Below are 20,087 nucleotides of genomic sequence, written 5' to 3' on the forward strand. Positions count from 1 at the left end.
GCTTCTTTTCCTGTACTTCATTTTCCAGTAAGAGATAGATAGATAGATAGATAGATAGATAGAGAGAGAGAGAGAGAGAGAATTTTAACATTGGTTCACAATATTGACTGAACTTTTTTACATATATAATATTACAGTTGTACGTGAGCGCAAGTGTTTAACATGGTCTACTTAATTGAACTTGAGGAAATCTTCTCGTCGATGTTGTTTTCAAGAATGGATATTTGCGAGAGTCAATGGAAAAAAATAATGTCCTTATATGTTCAAACGACCAGGCATTTTGGTTGTTCATGTTGTGAGTTGATAGCACCGATACAAGCGGATGTTCCTTCTCCCGCTCTGCCTGAGGTGTTCTGCGACAGAGGGGGAGGGAGAGGAGGAGGAGGAGGTGAGGAGGAATTGCTGCAACATACACAACAATTCCGTGGACAGGAAACATCAACACTGACAAAAACTCAAGAGACAGAAAACTTGTGTCGACTGGAAATACTTTAGTCTGGTAACAACAACCATGTGGAATAATAACAAAGCAGTCTGTATGTCAGTTAGTTGTCTGTCATGGCGTAGAAAAGTGTAAGTAATATGTCTGCACAAATTGTAATAACGATAATACTGCAGGAATGCAATTCGAGAGAGCGAGTAAAGTGTTCACATTCCACAGCAATTTGTGACGACGGGAGGCATTCGAGTTCCCATCCTTATTCCTTGAGGGATTTACGTAAATACGCCCTCATAATGACGATGGCATCGCTACTCTCCTGAGCTAGCGTATTTAACGAAGATGATCGACTGAAGGACATGGCATAAAACTGTTGATAACAGCTACCGCAAACAATTCATTGAGCCTAACTGCGAGATGCACTTCTCTTTATTTTCTCTGGTATTTCCCATAGCCAGCAGGCCTCCTTCAACTCATTGGCTCTCAATTCTTCACCCTGAGTGGCTGAAGGTTTACTACGTCACAGTTACGTCATCAAAACATCACCAGCCTTAGGAATGTGGGCCCTCATTGGCTCCTCGGGGTTACGATACTCTTATTGGTCGAAAACGCTGAGCCATGTACGTCATTGTCAAGTCTCAATATGGAGGATTGTGGACGGTAGTGATGAAAAATTTCCTGTGTTTTTCACTTAAAACATGCCTAGAAGACGAAATGGAGAATTACCTTTACCTAGTGGATGGGAGATAGGACACGATTTTGACGGCAAGATATACTTTATTGACCATAACACCAAGAAAACGACGTGGATTGACCCTCGAGACAGGTACACATACTGTTGATCTTCGATCTTACTTGAGTATGCTCCTTATATGTGCCAATATAGGCATTTTGCACATCACATCATCAGTGGTAAGGATTTGCAAGATTCCTGGAAGACAGGTGATGTGCATGATACATGAATTGTGGTGTAGGGAATGATAGTATGTTAGTGGTGAGGCTGGCCTCGTTTCGACTCGACAGTGAAGTTAGATGGTTTGTCTGGATAGAATCACGTAAGAACTTCCATATTTACTTCTAACGAAAGCCACACGTGCCCCTTAGAATTGACATGTGTAATATTTTCGGTGAAATAGGTTATAATGAAAGCAAAGTAGTCACATGTGGAAGTTGGTGTGTTAGGGAGAAGGTGCTGGTATGTGCGTGGACAGGCCAAGAATGAATGGTATGCGGTACAGTACCCTACGCCCAAGCAGTCAAAAACTAAGGGCGCCACCTCTTAATAATGCAGTGCTTCTCAGGGATTCATATCACGTGTTATTTTCTTTTAGGAGACATAGAAGAGCTTAATATAATCTAAACTATTGAGTTCAGGATTAGTTGGGGATTAATATAAAGGGAGGATGTGGGAAGTCCTCGTCTGTGGTTCAAGGATGCTCTGGATTTGGTATTAAATTGAGGGTTTCTCATTAGGAATTTGGTGTGGTTAAGTTTAACTAATTTCATGATGAATGAATTAATCAGTTTGTAATTGTAGAGTGATTTTTATACTAATAAAGTGGCACTGACTTGCTAACCCATGAGCTTTCACATATAGAAGTTGTAGATTTGAGACCTTTTCGCTAAATCGTGTAACGTGTAATCTAATGGGTTATGCCTGAATGATAGAGGAAATTTGTTTTGGATAGATAGGTGAGGTTCCAATTATAAACTTATGTTAATTGTGTTTGTTTACATTCCCAGGGTCAGTATCAGGTGTATTACACCTGTTTATCAGTATCATCAATATCCATTAGAAGTTATGAAATTAGAGTGGATAGACAAGTTACTAAGACAGTGGCACTAAATGTCATAGTTTATATATTTTAGCAGCTTCTGAATATATAATTAGATATGATAGTTCATTTAATTATGATGTGTTTTCTCTGTTTATATAAGGGATATTATGATTGAGGAAATTGGTTGTTATAGGTTGTGGTTGAAGTTGACATTTCATTTAAATAATTTTTTTTATAAATTAATAGGGAGGTTGATTTTTTTTTTTTTTTTTTTAATCTGAAGAATACTGTAAGAGTTGAAGTAACTTATATTTTTATTGATAGTTACTTTTTATTGTTGATATGTATTTGATTTATTTAGAAATTAAGTTCTCAATTTATGTAAACATATCAACAGCGTAATTGAAATTGGGACTTGTTAGAATAGATTCATTGCTAATGTGCAAGTTAATCTGTTTGAAAAATGCATACAACAAGGGAGTGGCATTCTTTATGTTTATATCACAAACATTCATTACGGAGAAATACTACTAAACTGTAGATGCATTTGAATTTTGTTTTTATAAATGCCTGGTTTTTATTTCACCCAGTTTCTATAACTCGTAGGTTGTGCACATAAATATATGTATCATATTGAATGTTTGCTCTGTTGCAGAGTATGTGGGAATAAACATAAGTGTGTACATTGCGTGCTTATAGATGCTTGTAGGTCAGCCCTAGGATGGTTGATGACGTTTATTTTGTTGTGATTATAAGTGAAACTGCTGTTGATTAATCCAAAGAGGCATGTATTACTAAGAGAAATAGACATTGTTGACATGGTAAGAATTATCTTTGTTTTGTACACATTTTAGAAATAGCTTTAGGGAAGATAATAGAACGGAATTTTATTATAACCATGATACATTGATACATACAGTATATAGATAGATGCAAGAAACTCAACAGTGAATGGAAAAGATAAACAAATAAGAAACTAGTAGAAAATTGAGGACATATTTTTGTTTTTACATTTTGGGGTAGTGGATAAGACTAATTGAGAAATTGCCTTTCACCGATCTGGTATAGGAAGAACTTCCTGCTCATGGATAAGTGATGGAGTATTATTGGGTTTGGAAAAGGTGGAATTAGGCATAACTCTGTCATTATCAAAGGTGCCATATTGTACGTGGTAGTATCCAGAATTAAATGATAAGTGCAGCATAATATGATTGATTTGTTTTCATTATACTAACTCCCTAGGCTAGGTTGGTGTGTTCTTCTGGAGGACTTATTGAAGCAGGGAATTTAATGTAGTATGTCCTTAATATAAACTTCCCCATTCTGATGAATACGCTTACACTTAGATACACTTAGAATAACCATCTGGCATTGATATGAGTCAAATCTGATAAAGGCAATACCAGCAGAAAGGTTAAAAACAAATTCCAGTTTGGTTTCAGTTCTTTGTTGCAAAAAAAAAAATATAATGATAAGGATGATGAAGTTTCCAATGATTAGGTTATTTGTAAATGTTGGACCGGTCATGTAGCATTCTTTTATGATTGGAGAAAAATTTCCACACCTTGAAAAAGAAGGCCGATCCCTCTATCATTTAGTATTTCTTTTTTCTGCTACCCTCCTTAATTTTATTTTATTTATTTATTACCATCTCAATGACTGTCTCATCAGGTCCTCAAAGTAAGAACTGGTTAGTAGCAACAACGTACGATACAGTTATACCCCATAAGTTTTTCCTTTTCTATTTCCACGACTCCAACTCTGTGGCATTATTGACCTCGGGTAGAGGTACTGGTTATTGACAGTGAAAGACAGTTAACTGATGTAATTTAGGAGTGGAAGAAAATCTGCCTTAATAAGGTGTATTTACGCAATTTTTGTGGTATAATACTGTTGTAATGCCTATCAAAGCATGAAAAGGAGGTAACCAGATTTCAACAAGAAATGCATGTCTGTAGTGATATTAGATTTATGTTCTGGGTTGGGGGGGGGGTCTTAATTGGATTTTGTGTCCTATAAATCTGTGACATGATTTTTGGATGTTTGACATAGTATTAAAGTAGATGCCCCTAGAGATTAGGTAATATGTTGTCATTCTGATAATTTGACAAACCTAATGTGATTGAAGGACATGTTCATATTATTAGAGCCGTGTGGTAGCCTAGTGGATGCTGTCTTGAACTCGTGAGCAGGTGGTTGTGAGTTTGATCACCAGGACCCTTTGTGGGCTTGCTGCATTGTTTCCTGGCAGCCGTGGGCAGGTGTAGAAAAGAAATACAGTGGCTAACCACAACAGAATGGGCTACCTTGATTTTTTTTTTTTTTTTTTTTTTTTTCCTCTCCTCCTCCTCCTCCTCCTCCTGCATGGGAATGGGATGGTGGTGAGTTCCCTATAATAGGTGAGGAGCCTACACTAGAAGGCACACAGCTGCGGCTGAAGCAGTCATTTTTGCCCTGTGCTTTTGGACTGTTGCGGCAGATAACAGTCACTTCTGGGAATCAGAGAGGAATGGGGGACTCAAACCCGCAACTAGAAAGATGTGAGACCAGGATACTTCTGATTGCATCATATCATGGAAGGAGGTTATGTTGGTCTGTGGTCCCATTTTGTGAGAGCAGAATGTAGCATTCATAATTTTTAGAACAGCCAGAGCATTAAGTGACATTTTCAACAACTGGTTACACAACATCCCTAACATCTGTCTTAATGCTGGATGTTGTTGTGAGCACAGGCATGCTAGTGTGGTTCTTGTCAGGTGTGGGAGGGTTTTCTTTGTGTGGCTTATATCTTGGGCTTCTTGGAGTAACAAGTTAGGCAGTTTCTTGAAAGGCTTGTTTAGTTATCTGGGTGTGTGTTTGTGAGGTACAGATGGTAGGTTATAGATGTTTGAGTAGTATGCTGCTGATGCAGTTTTTTTTTTCTGTTGGTGGTGCATGTGAATTGTATGTGATTAGGGTTCTGGCATAGAATTGTGTTCCTATCATTTTCATATAGTGTTCTATTAGGAAGATTTTGGTTTCTGTATGTAGATGCCCAATGGGAGTTGTTTTTGTGCATCCTATTATTACTGACATTGCTCCCTTCTGTAATGTTTGTAAATTGTTTGTGTTTGATTGGACAATGTGGTGGGAACCATGCTGTGGAGGTGTAGTTGAGGGTTGTTCTTATGAATTGTTCATAGGTGGTTATTAGAGCTTCCATTTTTTCAAAGTCCATGCAAGATTTATACATATATACAGTGAGACCTCTCATTAACGGACGTTAATTAGCTGTATTTGCGGTTTTTTCACTGAGTTTTCGGTGTTTTGGAGTGGTTTTTGGGTGGCATAGTGATTGCTCACACTAAACAACAGCACCAAAAACACCGAAAACACGGCTAATTAATGTCCGTTAATAAGAGGTCTCTGTATATCCAATATATCTGAAAAAGATCTGGAGTCTGGGATCCATGTTGAAGGGGAGAAGCATAAACACCAGACTCATAATGGAAGGTTTAATGCCCAATGTTTCAATCCTAGTCTTAGGACTGTCTTCAGGGGAGTGATGAGGTACAGTGATCGAAGATCTTATTATATCGGCCATAGTTGGAACTGGGATAGGTAGTCCACACTGCCGAAGCTACCCAAGCTCCCTTTCCTCCTCCAGTGGCTACAAGAACCAGATAACTGGTCACAACCTTACATAGACAATTGTGCACAATGGATCTCACATACATTCTTAAAATTTGCAAAAAAAAAGATGAATACAATAAAAAATAAAATACACACTTGTATGACAACTAAAAAGATACAAATCATGGCAACAAGTTCAAAACAACTAGTCACAATCGTGCACAGACGACTGTTCACAATTGTCTTCACATACATTCTTGAATTCACAAAGAAATAAAATGGATACAAAAAATAGATTTAAAAAAATGTACATACAATAACAGAAAGAAACAAAACCTGCCATGCTCACACAAGATCAACTCAACCTTCTATACACACAGGCATAAGCCTATGTTCATCCACGTCAGACACTTGATCATAACCTTGCACAGACAACTGTTTGCCATTCTTTCTATTTACATTCATAAATTTGAAGTGAAAAATTGAATGAAATACACACTTACACAAAAAAAGGAAAATAAAACCAATCACGTTCATACACACTGTAGACTCAACCACATAAACACACAGGTTTGTGATCTTTGTGCACTTTGTATTCTCTCACTCAAGACATTAATACTGATTACACATTATGTAGAGTCCGTCATTGTGTTCCTCATGCCCAGGTAGATTGGGTTTAAGTCTATGTACCTATTTGCACTAACCTCTTTTGTCAACCACGCTTCTAGGAATAATCCTCTTTTCTTCGAGTTGTCTTTGTGTATCATTCTCGCTCCTTCCCAGTCTATGTTGTGTTGTTGTTTGCTGATGTGTGTGTTTGATGTGTATGTGTAGGGAGAGATATGTGGATGTTTTGTGTGTGATAGGTTGTTATAGATGTCAAAGTAATATGCTGCTGGTGTAATTTTTTTTTGTCATGTTCTGTTGATGGTGCTTTGAAGGGTGTGTGATGTTTAGTGTTCTGGCATAGCATTGTGTTACATTATTTTATATGGTGATCTATTCGGAGGATTTTGGGTTCTGTATGAAGTGTCCAGTGGGGCTGATTTTGATGCATCCTGTTACTATTCTTGGTGTTCTATTTCTTAATGTTTGTTAATTGTTTGTTTAATTTGCTGATTGTAGGGAACCATGCTGTGGAGGTGTAGTGGGTGGTTCTTATGAATTGTTTATAAATGGATAGTAGAGTTTCTTTCTGTTCTCCAAAGTCAGTGCTGGTGATGTGTATATGTATGTATGTGTGTGTGTGCAGAGAGAGAGAGAGAGAATGATATTTAGGGAAAGGTAATATTGTGAATTAGAATACATCGTGTTTCTCTTGAATTGCAACAGATTATCATTCCATTAAGTGACATTTCTAAGCTTTTGCTGTGTCATCAAGTATATTAGGATAGTATTAACATCATACAAGAATGCTAGTGTTCTTAAGTGCTTTTAATGGAGCCTAGAAAATTTGCATGTGAAGATGATAAAGCACCTTCTTTCACGTTCCAGCTACACCAAAGCCCAGACGTTTGCTGACTGTGTGGGTCATGAGCTTCCCTATGGTTGGGAGGAGTGCTATGATTCACAGATTGGTATCTACTACATTGACCACATTAATCGTAAGTAATTTGTCTCTTGTATATTATTTAAGATTTATGTAATGTATCAACACACACTTGCCTAATCATGCAGATAAACGGATAACTCTTTCTGTATTAGTTACATGTTCCTGAATTAGAACATACATGCTCTAGAGGTACACCTGTATGCATTAACACACAAGAAGAATTGGATATTGTACAGGGATTGAATGTATAGGTACAGAATATTGTATTTGTCAAGAAAAATAATGGGGGGACATGGAACAAAAATGCTTTCTAAAAATATTTTGTGAAATAAATTTTGCAGTACTGCAGCTCTGCTCCTGCATCTGTTGTGTATTACAAGTAAAAGTAAGATATATCATCACATCCATATTATGATAATTTATATTATTCATGTAGATAATTACAATGTAGCTTCTCAGGCTTATATTTGTGAGACCTAAACTGGATTTATTAAGCTCAGCTTTATAATACTTGATATACTAAAAAGCATTGTAAATCTGAAAAGGAGCAGTACAAAGACAAGTGACATGGTATTTGATATAAGGAATGAAAGAGAGATGGCTTTGATGTTGACAATGGAGGAGAGGCTTGGATATGAAAGGGGAGAGAGACCCTTGGTATATAGATAGGTTTACTCCGTGTTTCTGCCGTTCTTGTATCACTCTTACAACGCAACTTCTTATCTCGTGCTTTGCTAGTGGGGGATAAGAATTACCATCATGATTCTTCTCACCATTTCTGACTCACACTTGCCCCAGCTACCCTAGCAAAACTTTTTACTACCTTAAGAAACTTCCCCGAACTCCATATATTTGGAAAACACCTCTAAAGCTTAATTCCTTTTTGGGTGTTCTGTGTTGCTTCTGCCAACGAGAAAGTGTATGTAAGTATTCATCCTTGTTAGTAACACCAGCAATTGAACCAGCTTCACCATCATTCAATTTGTGGGTCCCTTGCCTTTCAGTAAGGAATGCATGACTTCAGCATTTTCTCCAGCTATGTATCACACTTTGATAAAGACTTGGGAATTTACAACAAAATATCTCCATCGTAACCAGAGATACACGGTACTCTGGGACAAGTAGCAGAACATAGACCACACCATTGAGCTGGCAAACAGAATACAGTGCATGGCTAAGTTCCACCAACCCACACCCTGCTACAACACAGCCATCCATCAGCACTTTGTGCCAATCATTAAACTCATGATCAGCGCGCACACACACACACATGTAATGTACATTTCTCTTGTTCAAAGATTATTTTCAAATGATGGATATGCCTGTTATCTGTATGTTTGAGCCTAAGGCAATGATGATGGACATACCCATTATTGATACATGAAGGGATTGATACTTTCTCCTAGAAACAAAGGATTTACAAAAGTGGAGCATGCCAACAGGAGACCATTTGGTCCATAACTAGGTCGGATGCCAAAAAATATATAATGATAAAAAAAAAAAATGAAAATTATAGTAATATGAATAAAATAATGATAACATACCCATTCTTTTTTATACTCCCACTTCTTCCCTCTGTCAGCACATTCCATTGATATCTCAGATTTGCCTGGCATTCTTCCTGTTTCCTTTCTCACTCGACTCAGTTTCTGCACCTCTGCCTCCCACTCTTCTTATATATTTTTTGCTTGATATTCACTCTTAAGGGGGTTGCACAATAGGCATTTCTCACTAGCATGCTGCTTGCTTTTGCTACTTTGAATAGAAACAACTAGTTATGATATTTTGTTTTTCAAATTTCCAAATGTCAAATTACTCCTGCATATAGTGAGAAGCTGAATTAAGCTGAACTAAGAGATATTAAACCTATATGAATGTTAGACACATTGTTCAGATGTTCTTACTGAAATCTAGAATATTGTAACTGAAGTTGTTTCTACTCAAATAAAGTAGTGAAAGTGGCATGCTAGCCCAGTGTGCCTCTACCTTTAGTCTTTTTCTGTTAGGTGATGATAGACCTCCCAGTTTTTTACCTTCTATACATTTTTTTTTTTTATTTATTTATTTATTTATTTATTTATTTATTTATTTTTTATTTTTTTTTTTTTTTCCAGTTGTCAAGAGATCTGTTGTTTTGGTAATAACGAATTTGACTAAGTTGTTTTGCTTCATTGATATATTACAGAGAAAAACCAGATTGAAGATCCAAGAGCAGCATGGCGGTCAGTGCAGGAAGCGATGTTGGCCAACTACCTCAAGTCTGCACAGCAAGACCTGAGTGCCAAGCAAGACATCCTGCAGGTCAAAGCTCAGCGGCTGGCATTGGCACAAGAGGAATACCAGCAGCTCAACACAACTCTCACCAACCTTTACAGCTCACGGTCTTCAAGTGAGTTACTGCAAGTCTGGTTGTACTCTTTGCTTATGGAGAGTGATAGGCAAGGTCTTGTAATACTTAATATTGTGGGAATATCAATGTGGGAGTGACAGTAGATGACTTCTCAAAGTGCTGAATCAAGAGGTAAGGTAATGTAATTTTCATCACTAATTTACTTCTTAATGAGTTCTGCAGTAGTAAGAAAACTGTTATTTAAGTAAAATCTATTATGAAATTGATAGACAGGTATTGGTCAACCAGTTGTTGCCTCAAGTTTCACCGACTAGAAATCCACAACCCCACATGAACTGGCATTGTGGGACTTTATGTGTCACTGACTGAAAGTAGTAGAAAGGGGAACAGTCACCAGTTGTCAGCTATGATTGTATTTAAAGGTGGAGGAAAGATAAATAAAGTTGGTAAAGAGATTTTAGGCTCAATTCAAAGACCAAATGTGGCTACCCCAACAAATGTAAGTGAGTAAATTGGCAAAGTTATAGGGGTGGTAGTAAGATGACTTACAGACATTCTTTTCCTAAGATAACTTTCTGCAGGTACCCATCATTAGTCCTAGGTATTGTTATGATAATCAAAATGTACATAGTACTTAGTATTTGTGATAACTAGTCATGTTTGAATGTATTTTCTAGTTTAATGTTGTGCACAGGAGACCTTTGTAAGCTTAGCAAATGCTGACTTCATTGTGTCAATGTACTTGACTACAAAGGAATACGTACATGCATATCAGAAAGGGGAGCCAGGTCAGAGCATACACTCACCCTACACCCATCCAGAACCTATTTATTGTCCTTCTCATCTTATCACCTCATGGATAAAAGGACATTCCTGTCCCCTGCCTCACTGCTTGAGTCATAGTCATTGAGCAGGACATAGCACTTCTGTAGCAAGGCCTTATAACCAGAGCTGGTTTACCACCAACACTTAATTTTTTTGGCAACCCCACCCCTGCTCAATCTACTAAGAAACTTACAGAGTAGATGAGAACATCCCTTCAGGCTGCATCATTTACTCATCCATTTACAACCATACACCATTCACTCCTATCCTTTACACTCTCTTCCTTGCTCAACGGACATTCCTAGTGTATCCAATACTCCTGTCACTCTGTCCATCCACCTCAATTGTGGTCATCCCCTCAAGTTCCCTCAATCCACTTCTGTTTTCTATTTTTTCCTAGTCTTTCTTCACTCGTTCTTTACATATGCCCAAACCATCTCTATCTATATACCAAAGGCTTTTTTCCCCCTTAGAAGGAAAATTGCCAAACCAAAATGCACAAACCCACTCGCACCCATTCCACTCCCATCCACCACCATTTCCTCTTCCTTATCTTATATTTCAATATTCAAACCATATCTGTACTTTTTTATCAGCTAGCTCTCCACCCCTGCTCTCCGTCTCACCTCCCTATTTCTTACTCAATCCATTCTTGTTACACTTACCATACCCATACTTTTTCCTAAACACATTTAGGCTCTTCCATTCTGCCTCTTTCAGATTCCATGTGTCCACTCCATACCCTGTGGGCACAACTGTTCCCTCATGCAACATTTTCTGTGTTCATCCTCAGACATCTATTTCTCATAACACCTGTCATTACCCCCAGACATTTCATTGTTTCTCTTACTCGTTAATTCACTTCCGCCTCCACTCCTCCATTCCCTGCCACATGTGACCCCAAGTACTTCAAGATCTTTACTTCCTCCATCCTCTCACCCTTGAACACCATCATTATAGTGTCACATTTTATATTTCCTCATTATGACTGACATCATACAATTCTATTCAGCTTAGGGGACTGATTGGGGACCACAAGGGGTCCCAGTTGGTTAAAGACCCCTTCTGTCATGAGTTTAACCCCTCTCAGGTGAATAGAATTGCCCGTAGACAGACAGAGGGAAGATATGTTTAAGCGTCCCCATGTTGAAGGGGTTATACTCAACTCCAACTTGCCACTATCATCATTTCTTGTACATTTCATCACCTTTTGCCCACATTTACTTTTAGCTTTCTCATACACTTCCTCACAAACTCTACCATCAACTGCTTCAGCCTGTCCTCAACTCACCAACAAGTACAACATCATCCACAAAAAACAGCTGGCTCACCTCCCTTTATTCTCCATTCTCACTCATTAACTGTAATCCCCTGACTTTGTCAGAACAAGGAGGGTCTTACGGGTGGGTGTGGGAGGCTACAGCTGCTTAGGAAATTTTTAGTACTATTTATATATTTACATGTAGTAATAACAGTGTTCTCCTTTTTTTCTTGTCTGCAGTAAGTTCAAATGGAAGTGGAGTAAGCCGCTATGACCCAGAATTGCTGAAGGCAGATGTTATGGTGGCGCGGAGTCGGGTGGGGCAGCTACAGCGGGAACTGCACGTCATGAAACATGAGGTGGCAAACACGCAGGCTGGAATGAACACCCTCACCCAGTAAGAATTTGAAAGACATCTTTCGTGTCTCAGTTATACGTGTTGTTTTTATTTCGCACAGTCGTTTTTTATAATGTCCTTGATATATAATTTGTTCTATATGCATCCCATGTTTCCTCATTGCATATAAATTTTCTTTGATTTCTTTGTTATTTTCTTCTTGGTCTTGTGTATCTTTATATATACTTTTCACAATTCTAAATTATTATTAGATCATTTAACTTGATTAATGAAGTGTCAATCTTTGTCTTCCAGAGTGCAGGAAAAGCTTAATGGTTTGAACGGAGGTTATAGTGTTGCTGAAGCTCAGGCTATAGTTTCTGAATTAAGGAATATAGAAGAATCATTAAGGGCAGGTGAAAAAGAAAAGGCAGAGCTGATTAAGTCCCTCAATCTTCTGAGGGAAGACCTTTTGACCGAGGAGGTTACGTCTGCAACACAGGGAGTGGTGGAGAAAGCACTTAAGCTTAGCACTGCATCACAAACGGACTTTTGTGGAGAGGTAAGGAAATTTGTTGTAGAGGCATATTTATATTCTTGTGGCATTATTGTGTCGAAATTTGTTTAAGACGTCAAGAGAACTAGAGAGAGATATGGTGCAGAGTGATGTTATTACTCATAGAATCACTTAATTGAAAAAATCTAGAAAAAGTAGATGGGAGTGAAGGTTAGGAGAGGCCTTAAAGAACAGTGACAGATTTAGAAGTGGGGTGTAGTACAAGAAATTTGGACATAGAAAAGCAAATGGCATGAAAAAGATGATTGTAATTTGGTAGAAGAGGAGATATAAATACAATAAACATTACAGAAGTGTGTCCCATATAATTGGCTCACTTCTCTTGATATGTGTTACTGTATGTTTGTCATCTTAACCACCCTCTTAATCTAGAAAATTGTCATTACTGTGGCTCACAATATATTTTATTATGGCAAGGAGGTACCTATGTGTTTATATATCAAAACCTTTTTCCCCTCTATAAGGGAGGTAGCCAAGTCAAAAGCATGTACCTACTCCCACCCATTTCACTCCCTCCCAACTTAGCTCCCTATGGATGACGAGTCATCCCTGTATCCTGCCCACTGCCCTGGGTCAGAGACAATGTTGCAAGATACAGTACATCCACAGCAAGGTTGCTTCACATAATCAATGAACCCCCCCCCCTCTCTCTCTCTATCTATCTCTCCCTCTCTCTTTCTCTCATATGCCTAAAAAGAGAATACCTTTTGGGCTGCATCAAAATATTTTTCACACATAAGCACTCCTCCCTTCCTAGAGTACAGACACTCTCCACTCATCCCTATCTTCTGCCTTCTCCCTTCCTTGCTCAACAGACATTCCCCTTTCTCTCAATGCCTCCTATACCCCATCTATCCATCTCATCCCCAGTCATCCCCTCAAGTTCACTCTATCCACCTCTGCCTTCCACACCTCTTTTACTAATCTTTCTTCACTCATTCTTTCCATGTGTCCAGACCATCCCTATACTCTCTCATCAGTCCTTTCTGCCACTTCCTTTTCCACTCCTGCTCTCCTCCTCACCTCCTCATTTCTCACTGTATCCAACTTAGTAATCCCTACCATACTTCTCAGACATTTCATCTCAAACACATTCATACTTTTCCTCTCTGCCTTTCTTAAATTCCAAATCTGGCCCATACAATGCCATTGGTACCCTTTATACAGTCTCATTGCATCCATTCCCAGACACCTGTTTCTCATGCCACTTTTTAATCCTCCCAAGGTACTTACTTGCCTCTCAATTTGCAGTTAGTAGGTACCAGTTGTTTTTAATCAGATGAGGGTTAGACCTTGGCTTAATTGGCATCTGCCCACTGGGTAAATAGAACCACACATTACTCCTCGTGATAAAATGTGCAATGCTCTTGTAATGATTGGTTGCACTTTCTGAATTGTTGTTCTTCCTTTCCTTCTTTCAAGTTATTTTAGGGCATTTGATTGGTTTTGTTTTCATAAATGATCTCTTTATTTTTTCAGGTCATGCCTCTAGGTGCCAGGCTTGCAGAATTGACTCGACTTAAGTTGGAGTACGATTCAGCAAAAACGTCTTTAAAAGGTCTCCAGCATGACCTGGCCAGCCTTGAGGAAAGGCTTTCGCCAGCAGACCTGCAGGCAGATAAAGACAGAATGCTACTCATTCAAGAAAAGGAACAGTTGCTAAGAGAGTGCAGGGGTGTATTGACGCATGGATGTGATCCCATACAGGTAAAAGTCATCAAGCAAGATTGAGGAAAATAACAAATCTTATTTAGTAAAGGCTTAGGGTTAGATTTAGGTCATAATTAATCTGAAGTTAAGAAGTTTTTAATGCTAAATAGTGGGTGTATGCTTTGACTAAGCCATCCCCATATTGAGGGAAAAGACCTTTGGTAAACAAATGGTTTGTAGGATGAGTGGTGGTTGGGTGTATGCGTTGGTTGGCCACCTCCCATATAAGGGTAAAGAAGCCTTTTGTTATGAAGATAGGTAGATACATATAGTCATTAGTTGTTGTTTTTATGTATGTTTGTTAGGAGTGAATTATGTAATACTGAACACATGTTGTGGGATATGCATATTAAAGAGAATATATAATTTCAGGCCTGTGATATACAAGATAAAGTAAATCAATTGGAGGTTGATCTGTCACAAGCATTGGAGTTGAACAATAAAGCGGTTGCAGACCGTCTTGCCCTCCAGGAAGAGCGTCAGGAACTTCTGTGTCGTGTGCGAGACACTGTTCGCTCAATGGTGCAGTTGGAAGTTCAACTGAGGTCCCTCTCGGCCTCAACACTTTCTGTCTCCTCTTCCTCATCTCTCGGATCCCTCTCCACCTCGAGCAAAGGGTCCCTGTCTAGTTTATCTTTCACGGACATTTATGGTGGCCAGCAATACTCATCATCAGAGCATATGGCTGTCAATATCTCTGAGCTTCACAAGCGAGTAGAACGTTTGCTCAAGTCCAATTCAGAGGCTGATAGACAATATGCTGAAAAATTGCGCTCGTTAGAAGAAGGATCTAACAGTTCTGCGGTTATGTCACAATCTGTGTTATCCCTATCCCCACGAAGTTCCCTGTCCTCCCTTTCCCCAACCACATCTGCCTGTGATGTTATTTCTGGACTAGACCCTGGGCCACCTAGATTCTCCCTTGGCGATGTTGGGGGAGGGGGAGGGGGAAGTGGAGGAGGGGCTAACAGTGGTGGGTTTGTAAGACAGGCAAGTGAAGGCATCCTTGGTGTTAGTGGCCTTGGTAGTGAGAGTGATGTTGCAGATCTTGCAAGTGTACAGGAGCGGTTAGTGGAGCTTTGTTTAGCATCGAAAGACTTGGCACCAAGAACCTCAGTCGGGTCATCACAGACCAAAGGAGCGGCTGACGACGTATCGTCGCACTCCGCAGTGGGGCCAAAAATTATTACTGAATCTTGTGAAGGTGAAGGAATCGAGCTGGAAAGAACTGGAACAAGTTATGCAGATCGAAGTACATATAGTGGCAGTGATAATAATGGTGTATTATATGAAGTAGCAGGAGAAGAGGAAGAGAATGGTGTAGACATGAGAAGTATTTCGGCTGCAGTGAGTGACGAATCTGTGGCAGGTGACTCGGGAGTATACGAGGCTTGCCCGAAAGACACACTTTCTGCAGAGTGTTCAGAGACACCGCAAGTACAGATTAAGCTTAGGTGAGTACATCTGATTTTTTGTATTTCTTGAATGGATTTTTATTTGTTTATGATGAGCCACTAGCTTTGCCAGTCCCTGCTTTACAGGTAGCACAGCCTTTGGCCTTTATTCATTATCTACAAAATGAGGGAAAACATAACTTTTCTCTTCTTTTCTCATCTTCTCATCTTTAAAAAGACTATATGAATAACCTATGAGAAAACAAAATAATTTTTACCACTTTAATGACAAAATGTCACATTTTTGCTGGGTTCAGTGGCAGGGCAGTGACATCATCGGAAAACAGGAAAACATTATTTTTATTAGTACTTAGATGTGGGGTGTGTGCTTTGACTTGGCCACCGTCTGTATGCAGGAAAGGGCCTTTGGTACATATGAATTTTTTCTTTTTAGTGATTAGGGGCTAGTACAAATGAAGATGTTAGTTATGAAAGTCTTCATGTATTGTATACAGATGTGTGTGTCCAGTGTGAGACCCTGAATTTTATTTATTTATATTTGATTTTATTCCATCTTTATTATTATTTTTTAGTATTTATTATTTTTATTTATATAGTTATTTATTTTATTTTATATTTTTGTCAAGTGGAAGAGGTTGCCATCTTAAGTGAGCAGTGATACTGAGGATTTTTAAGGAAATGCTGACATCTTGTTCTCTGTTGGATATTGTTCTACCTTAGAGTCATGTATGGGTATTCTTAGTAGCAACCTCATAGTTGAGGTGCTGTGGAATTATTATTAGATTACATATGTGATTTTGTATTGCTGTCGAGTGAGCACATGAACAATAGCGTAGTACTAGACGTCTTTTATGGGCAGGTGGTAACTTGTGTGGAATTGAGGCATACTAGTACCACTCATCTTTGTTATAAATTCTTCTGGGGTTGATTTCTAGCATAATTTGATAGAACAAAATGTGGTCTGTTAAGATGTGATTTTGTAATCCTTCCATTGGAAACAAACCCTAAAATTCTATGCCTCACATTTATACATGCATGAATTTCAGCCCACATATCAAAGACCCAACAACAAAAATCAGCTAGAAAACCTACTGAAATCCATCGCAAACTCTGACTTTGGACAACAGATGAAACTTTAATAACCATCTACAAAGATGGTTCAAAACTGTCAGCAAGACAAACAGTTTACAAACCTTAAAGAATAGAGCACTGAGAATAATAACATATGCACCAAAACCACCCCAGTTGGACACCTATGTACAGAAACCAAAATTATTCTCCTGGAATACCACATGATAATGACAGGAACACAGTTATATACCATAATCTCAAACACCGCACATTCACATCAGATATTTCACAAGCATCACCAACAGAATGCAACTAAAAAATTACAACAACTACATACCACTTTGACAATCATATCAACCTACCATTTATACCACACAGAACATCCACTTAAAAACACACCCAGATTATTAAACAAGCCCTTCAAGACAGACCACCAAACACAATACTCCGACAACAACCCCTAGATAGGAGCCCCACAGAAAAATCCTCCCACACCTGAACTACTTTGGCCTGCTGGTACTCACAATACCATCCAGCATTAAGATGTTAGCAACACAGAATAGGCCTGGCCACAGAGTCTTTAATAAGCCCTTGACAACTACACAATATATCTTCTCTAAGTGACAGCCACACTTGGAGGCTGTTGCTGGTTACTTGAAGGCCACAGGTCTTCTGCAAGAGAGACCAGGGGCAATGAATTGATTGATCGACTGCATGCTTTTTAATCAATAGATATATTGTGGGGTGTTGGTGATAGATTATTGTAGATATTTGAGTAGAATACTGCTAGGATGAGTTCAAGGGATCTTGTGAAGAACTGTGTGCATATCAGTCTCATGTGCTGCTCAATGAGAAGGATTTTAGTTTCAGAATGTAGATGTTACTTTGGTGCCGCCTGATAATATTCTTAAAGCATTATTTTATGTTGTAGGCAGTTTTTGTTTATTTTCATTATTGTTGGATACCATGCTCTGGATACATAATTACATGACGTTCATTGAGCTGTTTATATACACTATGGTTAATTAGAATCTGTATAGACAGGTATGGGAGGACAAGGGAAGGGAAACACAAGACTTTGAAAGTGCCATTATTGGGATTGTAACACTTCACACAACCAGTTTCGATTTATGTCTTTCATCATGACACCAATCTGGAGAAAAACTTAGTCAAAACCAGTGGAAGGAATTGCTACAATCCCAAATAAAGCCACTTTCAAAGTCCTATGTTTCCCTTCCCCCAGCTTCCCAAACTTTTACACACTCCCTCACTCACTCACTCTTAAGAAACTTAAGAAATTCTTTCAAAATGGTAATTGGGGGAAAATTCTACATTGAAGAGACAAAAATGGAAGAGAAATGGATGATCTTGATGGAAATCTATAATGAAGGAGTGAATAAATAGTACCAAGACAGAAACAAGAGAAGTGCTGGCTCAATAGAAGATGCCGTAAGGTGAAAGATAGAAAAGATAAAGCTTGGAAAAGATGGAGAAAAGTTTAAAATACCTGGAAAATGGCTAATATATATCAACCATAGAAATGAATGTGTAAAAGTGCGCAGAGAGGAAAAAATAAACTACGAAAAAGGCATCATAGAAAAATATAAAGATCAACCCAAACAATGCTATAGATATGTGAATGGTAAGCTATAAATTAAACAGGAAATGGTGAAACTACGCCACGGAAATACAGAATACACAGAGGATCTAGAAATAGCTGAAGTCATGAACAATCACTTCAAGTTGGCTCTCACTAGAGAAAAAGTACAGCATTGGGACGAAGGAAGTGAAGTGCAATCTTCCCCCATGAGGGAAATAACAAAACACAAAAAGAAATAATGGATCAGTTAAAGAACCTTGATGTTAGGAAATCACATGGCCCAGATGGAATTGCAAATTGGATACTAAAAGAATGTAAAGAAGAACTAGTGGACAAAGTATGCAACATGATAAGTTGTTCACTCAAAAAAGGAAAAATACCAAGAGACTTGAAAAATGCCAACATTATACCAATATATAAAGGAAGAAACAAAGAACCAATAAATTACAGACTGCTCTCCCTTACAAGCACTGTAGCCAAAATTTGTGAAAAAATTATCAAGAATACAGTAGATAACACCTGGAAGAAACCAATATGATAAACTCGAGACAATTTGGATTCAGATAGGGAATATCATGTGCTACAAATTTAACCAGTTTCTATTCAAGACTAATAGATATAATGCAAGAAAGGGATGGATAAGCTGATTGTACTTTCCTAGACATACAAAAACCCTTCAACAAAGTACCACACAAAAAATTATTTAAAAAAACTGGAAAACAGGAGGGATATAAGGTAACCTACTAAACTGGATGGAGGATTTCCTACATGGTAGAAAAATGAGAGTAGTGCTCAGAGAAAAGTGTTCAGGTTGGGAGGAGGTGATTAGTGGAGTTCCACAGGGATCAGTATTGGCTCCAATAATGTTCGCTATTTATGTGAATGACATTGATGAAGATGTGGAATGTTACATAAATTTCTGTGCAGATGATAAATTGTTGAGGAAAGTGAAAACCGAAATGGATTGTGAATCACTAGAGAGACCTAAACAAGGTTTGGAAATAGAGTCAGAAGTGGGAAGTAGACTTCAACATTAAGAAATGTAGCATAATGGAGTTTGGAAAAGCTAAAAAAAGAATATCAAGACAATATACAATTAGAACAAAGGAAGCGAAGAAAGTGGGATCTGAAAAAATCGTGGGAGTAATTATCTCAAATGACTTGTCCCCAAATAAACAAATAAACGAAATTCTCGGAGAATGCTACAACTTGCTTAGATCAATAAAGGTGGCTTTTGCCTATTTAGATGAAGAAATTATATGTCACATTTATAAGGCCTAGACGTATGCTGCAACACTATGATCACCCAGTACCAAAGAGAATATAAAGAAAATTTAAAGAATCCAGAGAGAAACCATGAAAATGGCCCCAGCACTTTCAAACCTGTCATATGAAGAGAGATGGGCTAAATTGAAATTACCGACTTTGGAACGAAGAAGAGAAAGAGGTGACCGACTGACCATCAATAGAATCATGAAAAGCACAGAAGTTCTTGATAGAGGTGGACTTACTAAATTGGGACAAGAGAAACACAAGAGGACATGAAAAAAGCTCAAAAAG

General features: G+C 38.3%; 1 protein-coding gene across 2 annotated transcripts in view; it reads left to right on the forward strand.

The window, feature by feature from the left end:
- The first annotated feature begins 895 nt into the window (after positions 1-895).
- The window catches only part of kibra (WW and C2 domain containing protein kibra), a 48,222-nt gene continuing 29,030 nt past the window's right edge, over positions 896-20,087 (forward strand). Inside the window, exons 1-7 of one of the 2 annotated variants that reach the window (XM_076209865.1) lie at positions 896-1,265; positions 7,324-7,433; positions 9,567-9,770; positions 12,058-12,214; positions 12,470-12,716; positions 14,211-14,438; positions 14,814-15,895. In XM_076209865.1, coding sequence (XP_076065980.1) covers positions 1,138-1,265; positions 7,324-7,433; positions 9,567-9,770; positions 12,058-12,214; positions 12,470-12,716; positions 14,211-14,438; positions 14,814-15,895 — 2,156 coding nt within the window. In that variant the 5' untranslated portion in view covers positions 896-1,137. The remainder of the gene's footprint in view (positions 1,266-7,323; positions 7,434-9,566; positions 9,771-12,057; positions 12,215-12,469; positions 12,717-14,210; positions 14,439-14,813; positions 15,896-20,087) is intronic. The other variant, XM_076209864.1, reaches the window with a different exon arrangement.

This window comes from Oratosquilla oratoria, chromosome 26 (assembly GCF_046742065.1).
Source record: "Oratosquilla oratoria isolate Oo_2021 chromosome 26, ASM4674206v1, whole genome shotgun sequence".
Taxonomy (NCBI): domain Eukaryota; kingdom Metazoa; phylum Arthropoda; class Malacostraca; order Stomatopoda; family Squillidae; genus Oratosquilla; species Oratosquilla oratoria.